General features: G+C 39.5%; 1 protein-coding gene across 5 annotated transcripts in view; it reads right to left on the bottom strand.

Annotated features, from left to right (window-relative positions):
- The window catches only part of B3GNTL1 (UDP-GlcNAc:betaGal beta-1,3-N-acetylglucosaminyltransferase like 1), a 240,091-nt gene that overhangs the window by 45,683 nt on the left and 178,781 nt on the right, over window positions 1-15,627 (bottom strand). For all 5 annotated transcript variants that reach the window (XM_048491468.1, XM_048491469.1, XM_048491470.1 and 2 more), the window contains one exon: window positions 11,934-12,058. In XM_048491468.1, coding sequence (XP_048347425.1) covers window positions 11,934-12,058 — 125 coding nt within the window. The remainder of the gene's footprint in view (window positions 1-11,933; window positions 12,059-15,627) is intronic.

Raw genomic sequence — 15,627 nt, 5'->3', positions numbered from 1 at the left:
CAGTTCATCAACACAATGATAGAAAATTATGTAGGATAAGATTACAGGATGGAAGGAAGGACACAGTAGGTTTAGTGAAAACAACTAAGAAACAAGTTTATTTCAGTGGTGGGGGAAGGGTTAGGGTTAGTTGGGAACCCCAATTGCATGCCATCATTACCCTCCTGTCACTTCCCACCATAAAATACCATCAGGGATCGGACAAAGTGTAAAGATACCTCATTCAAGACATTCCTGTAATAGTTCACCTTTTTTATATTGATACATCCATACATTGATGGAATTTTAAAATTTTATTAAAAATTAAAGCATACATGCACAATAGAGAACCCACAATACATCCCCCTCCCAACCATACACAAGCAAAAAGCCAGTAATACCTGCCCCGCTGCAAACAGGGTGGTGGGTAAAAATGACGAATATGCCACGAAACAAAGACTCCATGGCCAGTTCTCTTTGAGGTCACGGGAACCTCGCCATATTGGCCACTATGATATTATGGCTTAGTGCATTCACTCAAAATAGCCAGGTCAGTGAGAAAGAGAGCATGTGAATTGAAGCTCTAGCTCTAACATGCCTCTTTGCTGAAGACTTAAGTTAAAAAAAACCTGTACTGTAGAACTCTACCTTGGGAATATTTTCATAGCTTCAGGTTGTGTCATAAGGACAAACAGTGGGTGGATGTTGGGTTCATGCAGACAAGCGTGTGACTGTGCCTTCTAGCTAATTATGTGATTTTACAGATGTGGGCTTTGTGAAAACCTGTAATGAACACAATTTAACGTTACTAATATGGGTAAGAAATATGTAGCTTAAGGAGTGTCAAAAGGGAGATGATTTTTAGTTTTCCCTTTGGGTTTCCGGTTCACCTAGGCTGCCTTGTATGTTGAGATGTTCTCAGAGCCAGTAGCTGGGATTCCTGCCTTGGGGGATCAGGAATGCCATATTCCCAGACTCCCAGTGCCAAGGCAGGTGCAAGGGAATGGAACTGTAGCAACTTGCAAACGGCAATTAAAGAAACTGCCTAAGACAAATGAAACTAAAAGCAGTTCTTAAAAGTTACATAAGCTGCCTCCCACAAAAGATTCTCACTGGTTTATTTCATTCGCTATGTTAACTACAAGTTCACACCCCGAAGCAACTCCAATGTATCATGGTGCAGGGAGTGCCAAGTTGGGGCTCCATGCCATACATTGTTGTTTAAATAGAATTTAAATCTCAACTAAAGAACATGATGCATTTTCCCATACTCTTTACGCTTCTTGAGTGTTAGGTTAATTTGCACTAAAAGGGGCATGTGTGTGGGTAGAGTTTTTTATTACACAGTTCAATTAACAAATACAGGCAGAGTTGAGTTTTGCGTCTTCAGTCTAGGGGCTGGCATAATATTAATTGATACCAGTAACTCGGGTAATGTAGGCAGAATGTTAGACAATTAGCATGTTGCATTTTTTATTTATTAAAAATTATCAATCACTTTTTTGCCACAAGGGAGAATGGAAGACATTAAAATATATCTAAATAAACATGGGCACATTTTATATAATGGGAAAAATTAAACAGTGTTTTTCAAATTGAATCTGATGCTGTGGCAAATATAGGACAATATACTCTTCTTGCATTCTTTTGTAGCAAAGCAGTGTAGTTACGATAAAGTAACAAAAGCATTCTGTCTTCTCTGTCCACTTCTTTTCTCATTCCACTAGCATAACTAAAAGAGAAGAGATATGTATGATTCATGAAACCTCATGGGTAATCAGATTTTCTGCCCAACGAGGGAGTTTGGGAAGAAGGCATAAAGCTGTAATATAGCAATTGCTATATGGTATTTTCCTCAAATACCTCCAACCTCACATGTGTTTACATGATTACCATTGTGAAGAGCAGACTCATGTCTACAAGTCAACAAATAGGTACACATGAGGTAACAGGGGACAGTGGCCACTAAGGCTACTGGGAAAAAAAAACCCTGGTGGGCTAATAACCACTAGCCTGGCTTGGTGAAGGATGGACTCAACCTGCTTGCCCTGCATGGTGAATGACAGCGTGGGCTGGCCTGGCAAAGTAACGATGCACCCAGCCTGGGCTCGCTTGCCTGGTATGGTGAAGGACTGGCCTAGACCTGTGCAACAGTTGCTTGTCCACGCTGTGTGGGTCTCACTGGCAGGCTAGTTTTCCCTCCAAGCCAGAGCAGATGGGGCAGTAGCAGGAAATACTAACGAGTGCATTTCCAGGTCCATTCCCCCCCTTTATCAGGTATCCAAGGCTAATTTTTTGTTTTCAACAAAGTTCCTTCAGCCTTTACACGGTCCCTGCATGTTTTACAGTGTTCATTAAAGGACACCAGTGTACGGATCGATTCCAGCATCACAGTCTAAAAAGTATTCAGCTAAGTGAATGTATGCATCTTTATTTTTTGTTCTTATTTCAGAACAGACACCATATAACTAATGATTCTATGGGCATAACTTTTACAAACTTTTTGATATATCTAGGATTGATTAAACATACAAGTTCCACACATTCAGGTTTTATGGTTTGTAGTCTGTCTGAGCACTGTTTAATGGTTTTGTAAGACCTTGCTGAAATTGTTACGATGCTGTTTTTATGTTTCTTTATGGTGGTTGCTAGTTCTCTTACTTTTGGGTTTTTAGGTTTATTATTTTATTGGTATGCACGCCAATATATTTAATTCTCAGCACAGCCAAATCTGTGGATATTTGAATCCAGAGACTGAAACTGTGAACAGACAAGACAGATCTTTTTACAACCTAAAAGAAGACTCAGGCTTGCAGAATAGTTTGAAATCTTTAAAAAAACAACAACACCCTCCCCCATCAATCTCTAGCTGGGAGAACTATGCCCCAGTTTTGCAGTGCTGTCTGGCCAAGGCCCAATTGTGAAATAGGGAATCTGACAGAACTACATCCCCACTATGACACTATTTCCTCTGTCCCTCCTCTGGGCACCCCCTATATCCTCACCTTTCCCTGTTTTCTTCTCCCCTTCCCACCTACCAACCAATCATTCTTTTATCTGCCTCCCATTTTCAGCAATATTTATTATTTATCCTCCTGCTAAACAGGAGTCCAGTAGCACCCTGAAGACTGAATTGATTCCAGCATAAGCTTCCGCAAGGCTGTGTACTTCATCAGATACAGTGAAGAATGATTAGGTTGATGTTTTTCAGCGAATCTGACCAAGAGGGCTCTGGCTCACAGAGCCTTCTGCTGGAATAAATTCTGTTCATCTTGAAGGTGCCACAAGACACCTGTTTTATTTCACTGCAACATATTGGCACAGCTACTGTCACTGATGTGTTTCAGGTGCCCCAGCTTGTTGGTTAACTTAGCTCCAAACTGATTTTAATTGAAAGGAAGACTACGTTTCTGAAATTTCATTCTTTTAATTCCCACTCGAGAAGTTCAACAATTTCTGGTTTGTCGATTTTTAATTTTGTTTTCTGTGTTGAATGTTTAAATCCATTATAATTAACTCAGAACTTCTTGCTTGAATTCCAATTCCATAAGTACATTTTCCACATCTTCAGGTGACAACTCAAAAGCATTTGTGAACAGGCTGATAAAGGCCATTATCATCAAAACTGTTCCTATTGGAGATATGTACATTATTCAGATTCTATCATCACACAGAACTAACCACTTAATAATATATTCCCATGCCTCCAGAGCAGGAGACGATGGGAGTGAGACTGTTTCCTTCTTCACAGAATCCTTTTGCCTTCCAGCAACCTATTCTGTTGAGTAAATTAATCGTGGGAATTACCCAGGAGGGGGGGGGGAGCAATAATTAATTCCTACTTTAAAATGTCACCAAAACATATAGAACCAACTCCTACTAGCCAATCATATGAGAAGTAAACTTTTTTTTCCATATGAGAGTTGCAAAATTAGGTGAACACTTCTTAGTTTCTGCCTGCAGGGTATGTGAGCTCTGACAAACTGTGATCGGCATAGCTGAGGATTTAGAGTGATTGCTACCTTTGCTGAAAAGATTAGTTGACACACCTTTCTCTAAACAAACCGTGTTCTTTAGCTTCATGAAGATTTACTTCTTACTGGCACTAAGCTACGAAACATTTAAAATCGTATGCATTGCCTTCCTTGTGCTTTCAGATAAATTATATGTCTATACTGCTATCTTCCTATTCGACGATCAACGTTAGGCTGTTTCTGTATGTTTGCATGATTTCTTGAAACATTTTGTAAATTATTACTTCCCCAAAATAGTCAGAATAGCATCTTAATTATCTACAAGGCAATATAACTTACACTGGAAATATGTGGTGTCAAACGGACAGCCTGCAGTGCTGCCGCTGAGATTTTTGGACTTTGAGGCAAGGCACATTATTGCCTCTTCTTGAACTCTGCCATCCATCTTTTGCACATACATTACTTTTTTGCAAATACATTATTTAAAATTGTGTCAAAGTTTAATTATGTACAAAACTTTTCCTGCCCTCCCTCTCCTGCTTCACCTTTCCTTGGTTTTATCTGGTACCCACTTTTTAGACATGCAGCGCCTAACAGTGATGAAAAACAAATGTTGGGGAAACGTCTTTTCAGCAAAGTTTATCATACTATACGCTATAGAGTGTGAACAGTAGTATGTTCATAAATAGATCCTATACTTTCTGACATTTGGGCCAAAAAAGTTTGCCTCTCCCTTTTCTAGCCACTGAGTCATGGCAGTTTTTACCATAAACAAAATGGAACAAACCCTTTTGGTAAGCAACTTTCCTTCTGCAATCCAGGCTGGTTCTTGGAACCCCAACATGGAGACACAGCCCTGGATAAACCATTTGTCTGAACCAAATAAACCTTCCCAAGGTTGGAAAAGAGCGGCTGGAGGAAGCAGAATGCACAAAAGATTCATGATCCTTGTGCCTGCACACCAATGGATGCAGCTCATAGGATGGTCAGATCTGGTTTTCCTTTGAAAGGCCATACTCTTTTCCACAAAAAGATGACAGTGGAATTGTATATTAATCCACCACTTCCTGGATCTTCTTTGTTCTAGAATGCTCTGCTTGGGTCCTAGTGCTTACCTAATTCTGTCCCCAAGGCACTAGGACCCAAGTGGCGCATTCTAGAACAAAGAAGATCCAGGAAATGGCAGATTCATATATCATTGTACTTTCGTCTTTTGGTGGAAAAGGGTATAATTGTCTTTGGCAGTGTGTTATTGTATCTTCTCTAGTCAACAGGAGTACCAGAATTCTAAGAACCTTAAAATAGTTGGGGAAACAGGCACTGCTGTCCAGGCATAGTCTGTGCTTCTGAGAGTATCTCTTCCAAGACTGAGGATTCTAGAAAAAAAGTCTTCAGAGTGAGCTATGGAACACTGTCCTTTCTACAATAAATAGACACTCTGACAGGAAGAGCAGGGAAATCTGCAGCCTTAGGTTTATTTATTTAGAGAATGTTACCACATGTTATTTAGAGAATGTTACCACATGCTGGACTATCTTTGTTTTAGAATGCTCTGTTTGGTGCCTACCAAAGAGAACTGAGTAGGCACTGGGACCCAACCGAAGCATTCTAAAACAAACATGGTCCAGCATGTGGTGAATGAAGTTACAATTTTGGGCTTTTTCTTTTGGTGAGACAGTGTACCTTTCAAGAGACCTGCTTGAGATGGCTCACAAAGTAAAAACAAATACCATAAAACCACAAACATGCCATGAATTGTAAGATTAAACAGCCCTCAGCCTACAAGTAGAGCATATAAACAGATTTAAAAGATAGCATGCTTCAATTGAAAGCATGGATAATGGGAAATTATTTGGTGAGTGCCTAATCTGGCTAGATGAACTGGCTAGATGCCAAGCAAGCCTCAAGGGGGAGGGGCATTCCAACTTCAAGGTATCAAAAAAAAAATCCCTCCATTTCTGGTTGCAAACCACCTTGCCTCTCCTGGCAGAAGCACAGAGAGGATTTTTACAAGGGCCTGGATGATCTGGAAGGAGGTGGTTCTTAAAGTACACTGACCTCAACCCATTTACAGTCTTAATGATCAACTTAATCCTCTGGAGTCTCTTCCTTATTAACAATTTTCAACCAAACTTTCTCTTACATGAGAATTCCTAAAAGACTGGAATACAGAATGGGGTTTCCAACCACTATCTTTCAAGTGTCACTAAAATCCAACTCCTGATCTTATTAGACACCCTTGGGGAAAACAGCTGCTCAGCAAACTTCTGGAAGGAGACTTCTAATGAACTGGATACACTTCCTCAGATTTTGGGGTCAGGATACTCCAGGCTAGCCCAACCTTGTCAGATCTCAGAAGCTAATCAGGATTGGCCTTGATTATTTGAATGAGAGACCATCAAGGAAGTCCAGGATTGTAATTCAGAGGCAAGCAATGGCAAATCACCTCCAAACATCTCTGGAAATCTCATGGAGTCACCAAAAGTCAGTTGTGACTTGATGGCTAAAAAAGAAAGAAATTTTTTTTCAATTCTATCTAAGAATTGAATGGCTGTGAAGAAATGCTCGCCACACTAGAATTCATCCAGCTACTTCAACCATAGGGACTAAACTCTGTTTGTGAATTGGAACTCAGTTGCCAACTCACAGGTGGCAGAAAATAATAGGCCAGGGCTTCAGCCAACAAGTCCAAGCAAAAGAATACTTATGGGCTAAATATGCTAATAGATTCAACTGATACGGGACAATAATATACCATCTAACCCTTTGCTAAAACATCACACCTAATAGGGCAGACAGGAAGACAGCCAAATTGATAGAAAAGTTTCTCCTTTGCTGCAGGAAAACAGAAGGACACCAGGGGAGAATGGAGTCCCCAGGAAGAAATTATAAAGTCCTGGGACACAGAAAAGAAGTTCTGTTTTATCTGATGAGTTCTGATCAGAGAGGCACAAACTATACAGGACTATACGATTGGCCCCATGCTAGCTTGTGTTAGGTCTCAACCCTTGAATCAATAAATGAACTCTGGATTGTTGATCAGCAGCATTTATTGGAGGGTAATGAAGCACCCAGCTTGCAAAAGTCAGTTCTGATGAACTCGGCTTTTACTGTCCTATTTATTCAGAAAAAAAACCTCCTCCCATTTCCCCAAAGAATGTGAGAAAGAGTTACTGTGGAGCTGAAGCGCCGCAAGGTTGGCAACAGCTAGAGACAAAGCCACCTGGCCTGTTACTCCCACCAAGCAACAGCAACATTCCGTTTCCTATGGGATCAGAAGGTGTCGGGGTAGCCTAGTTATCTACAAAGCATGTGAAACCATAAAGAATAGTTCAAGGAAAGAATGTCCCATTACAACAGTGGTAACATATACCAGTGGTAACATTACAGCAGGCTGAATACATATTTGTTTTAGCGATTACATTGAAACAGGAATACATCTTAATAACTAGATACAATCACCATTCATAGATTCTGTACCAACTCCATTAAGCTAGGAATGCATTTCAGTCAACTAGCTGCAACCCCTGACAGCTTGCGGGAGTGAAGAAAAGGATGTGGCAACAAGGTGGAGCCTCTAAATGGCAGTGCAGAGTGCTGGATGTACTGATCCATACAGCAGGAGATACTCTTTGACTTTCTGGTGGTAGCAGTTACTACTTGGTTTGATTTTGGTACCCCCTCCCCCAGAAATGGGGAAAGGGATGGCGTTGCAGGTTCAGGATGGCTGTGAGGGCTTTCTGACCTCCCACGGACTTGGAGGGTTTGCAAGCCCATGCCTTCACAAAGGTGCACAGAATCTCTTGATAAATTGAAAGGTGACCCTTCCCTATCTTTGGAAAGGGGCTTGTTAACCCTCTCTGGCTAAAGATGATTTCTGAATCTTTTTCTCTTCACAGCTTAGCATGTCATTTTCACCACATTTTAAAACTGAACAGTCAACCTTGTTTGAAAAGATATTTGCTACAGCCATTGTTTATCTCTATGAATCCTGAGCATGCTACAGATTGGCAATAAAGTACACAGCTGCTGTGGTCCCAATATCACTCTTCCACATAGTACTCACATTTCAGGGGCCATGTGGGCAAAAAGAGGATGGGAAAGAGACAACTTCTAAAGGCAGAAATGTGAGTGAGCTGCCAAACTTCCTGAATGTTAAAGTGGGATATTCTAATTAGCAAGGACATGGATATGTCTGTAACAACTTCACCCCCCTCTCAGGGTCAAATGCCTTTCTTTAATTTTGGCATGACCGTGTGGGCTGGGGGTTCACTACAAGCTTTTACTATACCATTGCTGGAAATGCTAGCTGTACAGACAAGAGAAATGGAAAGAAAATGAAAATATTAAAGCACAACAGTAGAAGCACTCCCTGAAAGAGTTTGCCTGGAACTGTAGTGCTTGTACAGCAAACAGCCAGTTTGGAAGGGCAAGAACTATTTTTCCTAGCCATTTCATCAACTCTAAACTCTGGCTTTCACCAGAAGGAGGTGCTTTCCTCTCAGTTTTCAGAATGCCCTACTGACATCATCTCAAAATAAATTAACCTCAATTTTAGAGACAGAACAAGATTGAATCTTCCTGACTGTCCAATCGGCTCATCTGAAACTGCTTCATGGCACTTCCACATTCCAAAGTATGCTGTAATCTAAGGGGTTTGTGCCACACAACCTTGCAAGCTGGAATCAGCAACAGCTTGCTGTTAATTCAGAATGAATTCTCTTCCAAGAATATGTTTTCCCACAGCAACAAACAGCGCTCTTTCAAAACGTTTGGCACATCATACGCAATGGTTGGAAGAATTCTAATAAACCGATCAAACTGTCAAATACATCACTCTATTCAACTACTAATATAAAACAAGTACCATTCTAATCTTAAAATGAATGGTTTATTATTTGTTTCCAATGCCTTCACAAAAAGTATGGAATTAAAAAAAAAACCCAAAAAACAAACCTGCCACCTTTCTCTCTCTCTCCATTTGACAATGTAACCCGTCACCAGCCAGTCACCTCTAAGACGAACACAACTGTTAACTGTTCTCAGAATTATTGTCATGAGGCAATAGATGTTCTAGGAAAAACACCATTTTTTCACCCTTTCCCCTTTTTTCATGTAAAATGCTAGCAATTAGACAAGCTGCTCAAAGCCTTTCAGATGAAGAGTATCATTTGGATCTTCCAGTTAGTATATGTTCAGTTACCATACAGTGAAACCCTGTGCAACCTCCACATTAATGGAATCATAATAAGTCTCAGCTATGTTTTATATATTTCTATTTTCACCTTACGCTTACACTGAAGTCAGTTCTACAGCTCTACGAATGACATGCACTGAAAGTTTAGCTCTGAATACTGTTCACAGGAAACTACACAAAAGTCTCAAAAAGTTTATTTGTAAGTCCCTGAATAAGTCTAAATATACCCGGAGAAGCTTCAAGCCTTGAGAGGAAGGAAGATGTGCTATTCTTGAGTTTGTGAGATCACGCTTACAGAAACTCCTTGGTTCAATTAAGTTTCAGTTTTAGCAGACTACTTTTATTAATGACAGGTGGACTTGCATTCAACAACAAGCATGTTTGTCATTATGAGATCAAGCCTTAAGAGTCTGCTGATTCATGCACTACCACCCCTTAGTTTGGATGGTGAAGTCTTCCTGGATCCCAAAGAACCATAGATAGCTATGATGTCTGAATTAGATTTAAACAACAAAATGATAGTTTGTTCTCTTGACTACAACCCAGTTTTCTAAGTTATAAATAAAATGTGGTTTAGAATCCTGGTTTGGAGTTAAGAGAACTCATAAGTCTTTTCCGAATGAGTTGTTTACAACAAATATTGGTGCCAAATGCTATGTTTTTTCTTTGAATTCCACACTTTCCCCCCTCCCCTTGGTTCCAGAAACGTTTTCCTTCATTTTCCCTCTGCTGTTTTCCAGAACACTTTCACAACAATTTTTCTATTCATTTCTGAGCCAGCTTCATTCCCTTAAGCGTGTGTTCATGTTGAAACAGTCTTTATTTCTCCACCCCACTAAACACCTGGCCCTTATACATATCCCCATGTAGTCACTGAACCTCCCCTTCAGCCATTTTTCTCCTCACCCTCATCCTCTACTTTTGAAAGGAATTTAATTTTTTTCCTCTGTCATATCAAAATAGCAATGAGGCTTTGTCAATTCTGCATAGAGTTTGTGATGCTTCAGGCACAGAAACAAAAGACTGGATTGATTGGATAAGTTTTGTCAATTTCACCTACAGCTTGAATGTTAACATTCAGGCAAAGATACAAAAAAACAAGACTGATTAGATCAGCTTTGTCAATTTCAGACAGAACTTGCAATATTAACTTTCAGGCAGAGATAGAAAAAAGGAAGGACAATTGGATCAGCTTTGTTAATTTCATGTGTTAAGGCAATGATAAACTGTGTCTGAAATTAGGAGCAAGTAAAATTGACAAGGGACTGCAGCAGCAATGATTGTGTGTTACTGAAGCTCAAATTTGGCTGAAAAGGTCTTTTGGGGGATGAGTGGGTCACATGTTTCTGTTCCTTCAGGTGCCAGCTCCAGAGGGTTTTTTTGGGGGGGAGGGGAGGTTTTTGTGTAAATTTGCTACTCCGCTTGCGTAGCACATGCGCAAACAGCGTAGCTTCAGTTTTCGCGAGTTTCAGTTTTCGCTGAGCATTGCCAGACAGATTACCGGCGAAAACCGAGGTTCCACTGTAATACATTTTCAGCAGCAGTGTGTGGAAAGTCAAGAAGAATGGAGTTGTGTGGAATGATTTCACATAAAATGTTTCAAAGACCCAAGGTCTGACTAGGAAAATCTATGATAAGGTGTGCATGTGGAAAAGGCCATAGTTAGTTTTTTCCCCATTCAGCTGTCCCAAAAGTGGTTTGCTGGGAGCCAGGAAGTCTTAAATATCCAACCTAGGGGAAAGGGAGCACACATAGTAAAGCCATGGTTAGCCTTTCTCATCCCAACCCATGAGACTAGACACACAACTTTCATCTACCTACATCCTCAAGTTATATTTACTTCATTCATATCCTGCCTTTCTCCACAATGGGGACCTAAAGCAGTTTACATCACTCTGAGATTGTGTAGCTGGCCCAAAGATACTCAGTGAATTTTGACAGCAGAGCAATTATTTGAACTTGGGTCTCCCAGATCCTAGTAGTCTGAAACTCTGAGCATTACACTACACTGGCTTTTGTAGAAGGAGTAGCAGCTGTTTAGCAAGCAGCGAGTCCTAGGTGAATCAAGGATATCATGTGGTAGCAAGTAATCAAGTGGTTGATTCTGGGCTTGGCCATGATGAGTCTTCCCTCAAAGGCTAAAACAGCCATGGAAAAGTCTGACCACTCCACTTGCCTTTTACTAACAGAAACCAATTATTGAAAGCTGGTAATTCTGTTACCTAGGAACAGTCAATTGAGAGCATTTGTTTTTTAAAGCTACAGGCACTGCTTCTATTATTTTATGTGGTTGCAACCCCCACCCCCAATGTATTTGTTTTCACATTTTTCTGCAAATGTTGGTGTGTTTCTGGTTTGCAGAAAGACCTGCCTTCTCTATTCATAGTTTCAATTTCTGGATTTAAGTATTCGCAGATTTGGTCTTGTTGAGAATTAGATATATTGATGATCTGAAGCCATAGCCTTCATATCACCCATGCCTGAAAGCAGATTGCAACAGTAAGTCTTGGGAAAGCTAACAACATCAATATCCCAAATAGGGTTGCCAAACACTAGGTAGGGCTGGAGATCTCCCAAAATTAAAACTGCTCTCTAGATGATGAAGATCAGTTCACCAGGAGAAAATGGATGCTTTGAAAGGTGGACTCCATGGCATTATATCCCACTGAGATCCCTCTCTTCCTCAAGGCCTGCCTTCCCCCAGGGTCTACCTGCAGATCTCCAAGAACAGTTCCATCCAGAGTAGTCATAATTCCAAGAAGTTTCATGCAAACATGTCTTACTCTCGAACTGAATGAGTTGCTGCCTGTGGGTGATAACGGTACTGGAGAAGACACTGGTCAACTCGAAAGACGTCACCACCTTTTCGGAGATGTTCATAAAAATATAGCAGATCTTCTGGAGTGCCCTAGAACAAAGCACAATATGTTAATTCAAAGGTAACTAACAAATTGAACTAATGTATTCAACGGAATTAAAAAGCCACTGGAATTCACATACAATCCTACTGAGTGGATATTGGGAGACATTTCCTGTAGAAAATATACAGCTGTTTGAAATTGGAACATGTCTACATTACTGAAGAGAGTGAGGATGATGAAGCAGCTGTCACGTTTTTGCAAAATGCATTTAAAATATTTACACATTGATTCACACCCCCAAATGCCATATACAACTTATCTTCCATAGTTCTACCTACATTCTATAGGATTTCTAAACAGCAGATGATATACCCCAATTTAGCACTGCGATAGCCAAATCTTTCTCAGCTCCTCACCCAGCTTATCACACCTTCCAGTAGCAGTGACCAAGCTGATTTTTGTTATGGGTTGGAAGTGGTCAATAAGGCAATATTAACAAATAACTGTGTCGGATTATGTGGGGTTATTACAGAGGAAGCCTGGGGAGGCCAAGCAGGAATCTGAGGTAATTTCTACTATTCCTCCTTCCCATTCTCCTGGAGTGATTCACACCAATACCTTCTTTTCAAAACACAAAAAGTAAGTTTCTTCTTTTGAAGGACTCAGTTCTTAGTCATTTGGTGAACAAGGCAAGGCCTGTAACAAGTTATTAGTTATTGTGGTGAGGGATGGAAGAACTCTACTTTAAAAGAGTTACAAATGCACATGCCTGCAGCTTTACTGAACTGACAGGCTATTTCTGTCAGACAGTGAAAAAAAATGATTTTATTTCAAACTCTTCTTAAACCCAAGAATCATAGCCTCTTGAAATAGGGTTATCTTGACTCTTGTCCCTCAGTTTCCTCACAAGTCCCTAACCTATTTCCCTAAGGTAGCACAGAATACTGGCACTAGACCTGCCTCTTTATTGGCTACTAAGCCCTATGTACCTATATTATATATGTCTAAGTTTTTTTGCTTCACCAGGCAAAGTCTACCTACATAACAACTGTTCTGGTTTCCCCTGTTTCTCTGTTACTTTCCCAAGCTCTATCTGAGGCAGTGATGATTATTTGACTGGAATACCAAGTTAGTGCATGATTATTCGACTGGAATACTAAATCAGAAATAAAGCCTTGAGGCTGAAGAGAATACCAAAGGATCAAGTTCCTTCAAAAGAGAATGTTAAAAAGAAAATATTTGGCTTTGACCAAATTTTTGAAAATGGAAGAAAAAATGTAATTAAAGATGGAAAAGATCTATACAATGAACTCAAAAAGTCTAAAATTAAAGAAAGGACTGTCCAGAGACATTGTTATATTCTTCTATAAAATTGAAATTTCAGATCAAATCTTAGAAGCTCACATAAAATAAATATTTAAGATGGAAGACAAGGACATCATTGTGATGAAAGAAATATCATTAAAAGTCTTACAGAGGAGAAAGGACTATTCATTTCTGGTTGACATTTTAAGAAAGAAGCAGATATGGTTTACATGGCTCAAATGGGAGGGAACTTCTCACTTATAAAGGTTAAAAGCAGAGGATTACTTCAATAACAAGTGCTAAGGAGTTTCTCAAGAAGAACAATAAGACTTAAGAGCATTTATTTGTACAACTAAGTATACTATGAAAATGGTGAAGTGAGTTAGATTAGTAGATACTAAAGGTATTAAGATATTAAGGAAAACAAGATGATGCTTAGATAGTAAGTTCAGATATAATGATATTGGAAGGGGGATGAGGGATGGATTGTCTAAAGTTAAATAAAATTTAGAAATTGAGATATGAGCCTTCTATTCTAGGAATTAAGTTAGGGAGATAAGTAAACAGTCAAAGAATCTATATTTGTTGGGCTTGAGGTTAATAAAAAGGTATAAATAGTACCCCATTTCCCCGAAAATAAGACATCCCCTGAGAATAAGATGTAGTAGAGGTTTTACTGAAGTGCTAAATACAAAGCATCCCCTGAAAGTAAGACGTAGCAAAGTTTTTGTTTGGAAGCATGCCCGTCGAACAGAACACCAGAGCAGGCAGTTGTGGAGCAGAAAAATAAGACATCTCCTTAAAATAGCGCATCTTTGGGAGCAAAAATTAATATAAGACACTGTCATTTTCGGGGAAACACGGTATGAACAAGGTCAACAGTGGGATCTGGGTGGGAAATCATATATGTGTGTATACCTTTGTTATATATGTAAATTACAGCGACTGGTTCACCTATGTCTTTTCTCTTCAATTATAATTTAGTTGTAGTTGTTTAAAAAGGTTATTTTAAAAATCACCTGCTTTATACCTTTTTTAAAAAGACATTAAGCTCTACAACAGTTTAACAATCCACTTAAAATTGTGTATCCTTATTTCATGCAACTAGTGCTGATGACTGAACATCTGCTTGAATTTAGTAACACTGTAAATGCTAGAGAATTTAAAACATCCCATATAATCATCCCATAATCTTAAAAATATCATTTGTTTTTCATCCCAATCTCTGTTACCAAGATGTCATTTGATAGAACTACGTAAATACATGATTACACAACAGGATATATTTATTCAAGCATGGTGGTATCATGTTTGAAATTAACTGCACAACAAAAGCACAGGTCAGGTAATCTAAAAAGAGTTATTTCAGTGGACAGGGGCATGTGGTTTCTTACAAGCTAGTTTACATATGCAGAACATACAAATACCAGATTAAAACACACTGCCATTTAGCTGATTTTCCTTAGGCTGCACATTAAGGCAAAATACATATATTGAATGAGCCTGCCTTTCCTCATCTTTTTCCTCTTTCACCACTTGGGTCTTTTATTCTTAGAACTATATATGGGAGATGAGCAGCAGTAATTAGGACTTTGCTGAACTTGTCAAATACTGGTCTCCATGACAGCATATGCTAGCTTTGGAATACTGAGACCCATCACCACCAAAATATTTTATTGTTGCCTGTTAGCCATTGTAATACTCTAAGGCTGAAGAAAGGTGTTTAACATAGTTTTTTGTAATCTATATTAACAGATGTATTAAGGAATTTAGCAGGTAAAGGATCTGTGCAGTGGGAGAATGAAAGAAGTCGTAGGCACCAGAAAAGGAAACACAAATTCCTTCCACATAACCATCCAGCTAGATTTATACCTCCCCTGTGCCCAACTCTGTACTGTTGCTCTGTCAGTGGTGAAATTAAAACCTGCTTCTGTTCCTCATGTCATGCTCCAAGTTGGCCACATGGTTCTAATTACCAAGAGGTCTGCTGCCGCCCAGGGTCACTTGCCTATTCCAAGATCTCACTGTGGTATTATAGTGCCCTCAATGCTCAGGGATTTATTTTTTCCATCATTCCATAATTAAGTTCCATCATTCCATAATTAAGAATACTACAGTTGAAATATTCGAATGCTAATTTCAGAACCAATGGATTTTCCAAATGTTACTTTAAAGTATGAATTGTCACTCCAAAATGGTTGAATGAGTACTTTAACATGGGGGTGGGGGGAGGGTTCAAAAAGCAGAGTTGCCTAGTTCTTACAACTGAAATACTTCTGTGTATTGCTTAGTACCCATATTCAGTGTTCAG

This window comes from Sphaerodactylus townsendi, linkage group LG03, assembly GCF_021028975.2.
Source record: "Sphaerodactylus townsendi isolate TG3544 linkage group LG03, MPM_Stown_v2.3, whole genome shotgun sequence".
In the NCBI taxonomy this organism is placed as follows: domain Eukaryota; kingdom Metazoa; phylum Chordata; class Lepidosauria; order Squamata; family Sphaerodactylidae; genus Sphaerodactylus; species Sphaerodactylus townsendi.
The sequence above is the reverse complement of the archived record's forward strand: the minus strand, read 5'-3'. Positions and strand labels throughout refer to the sequence as shown.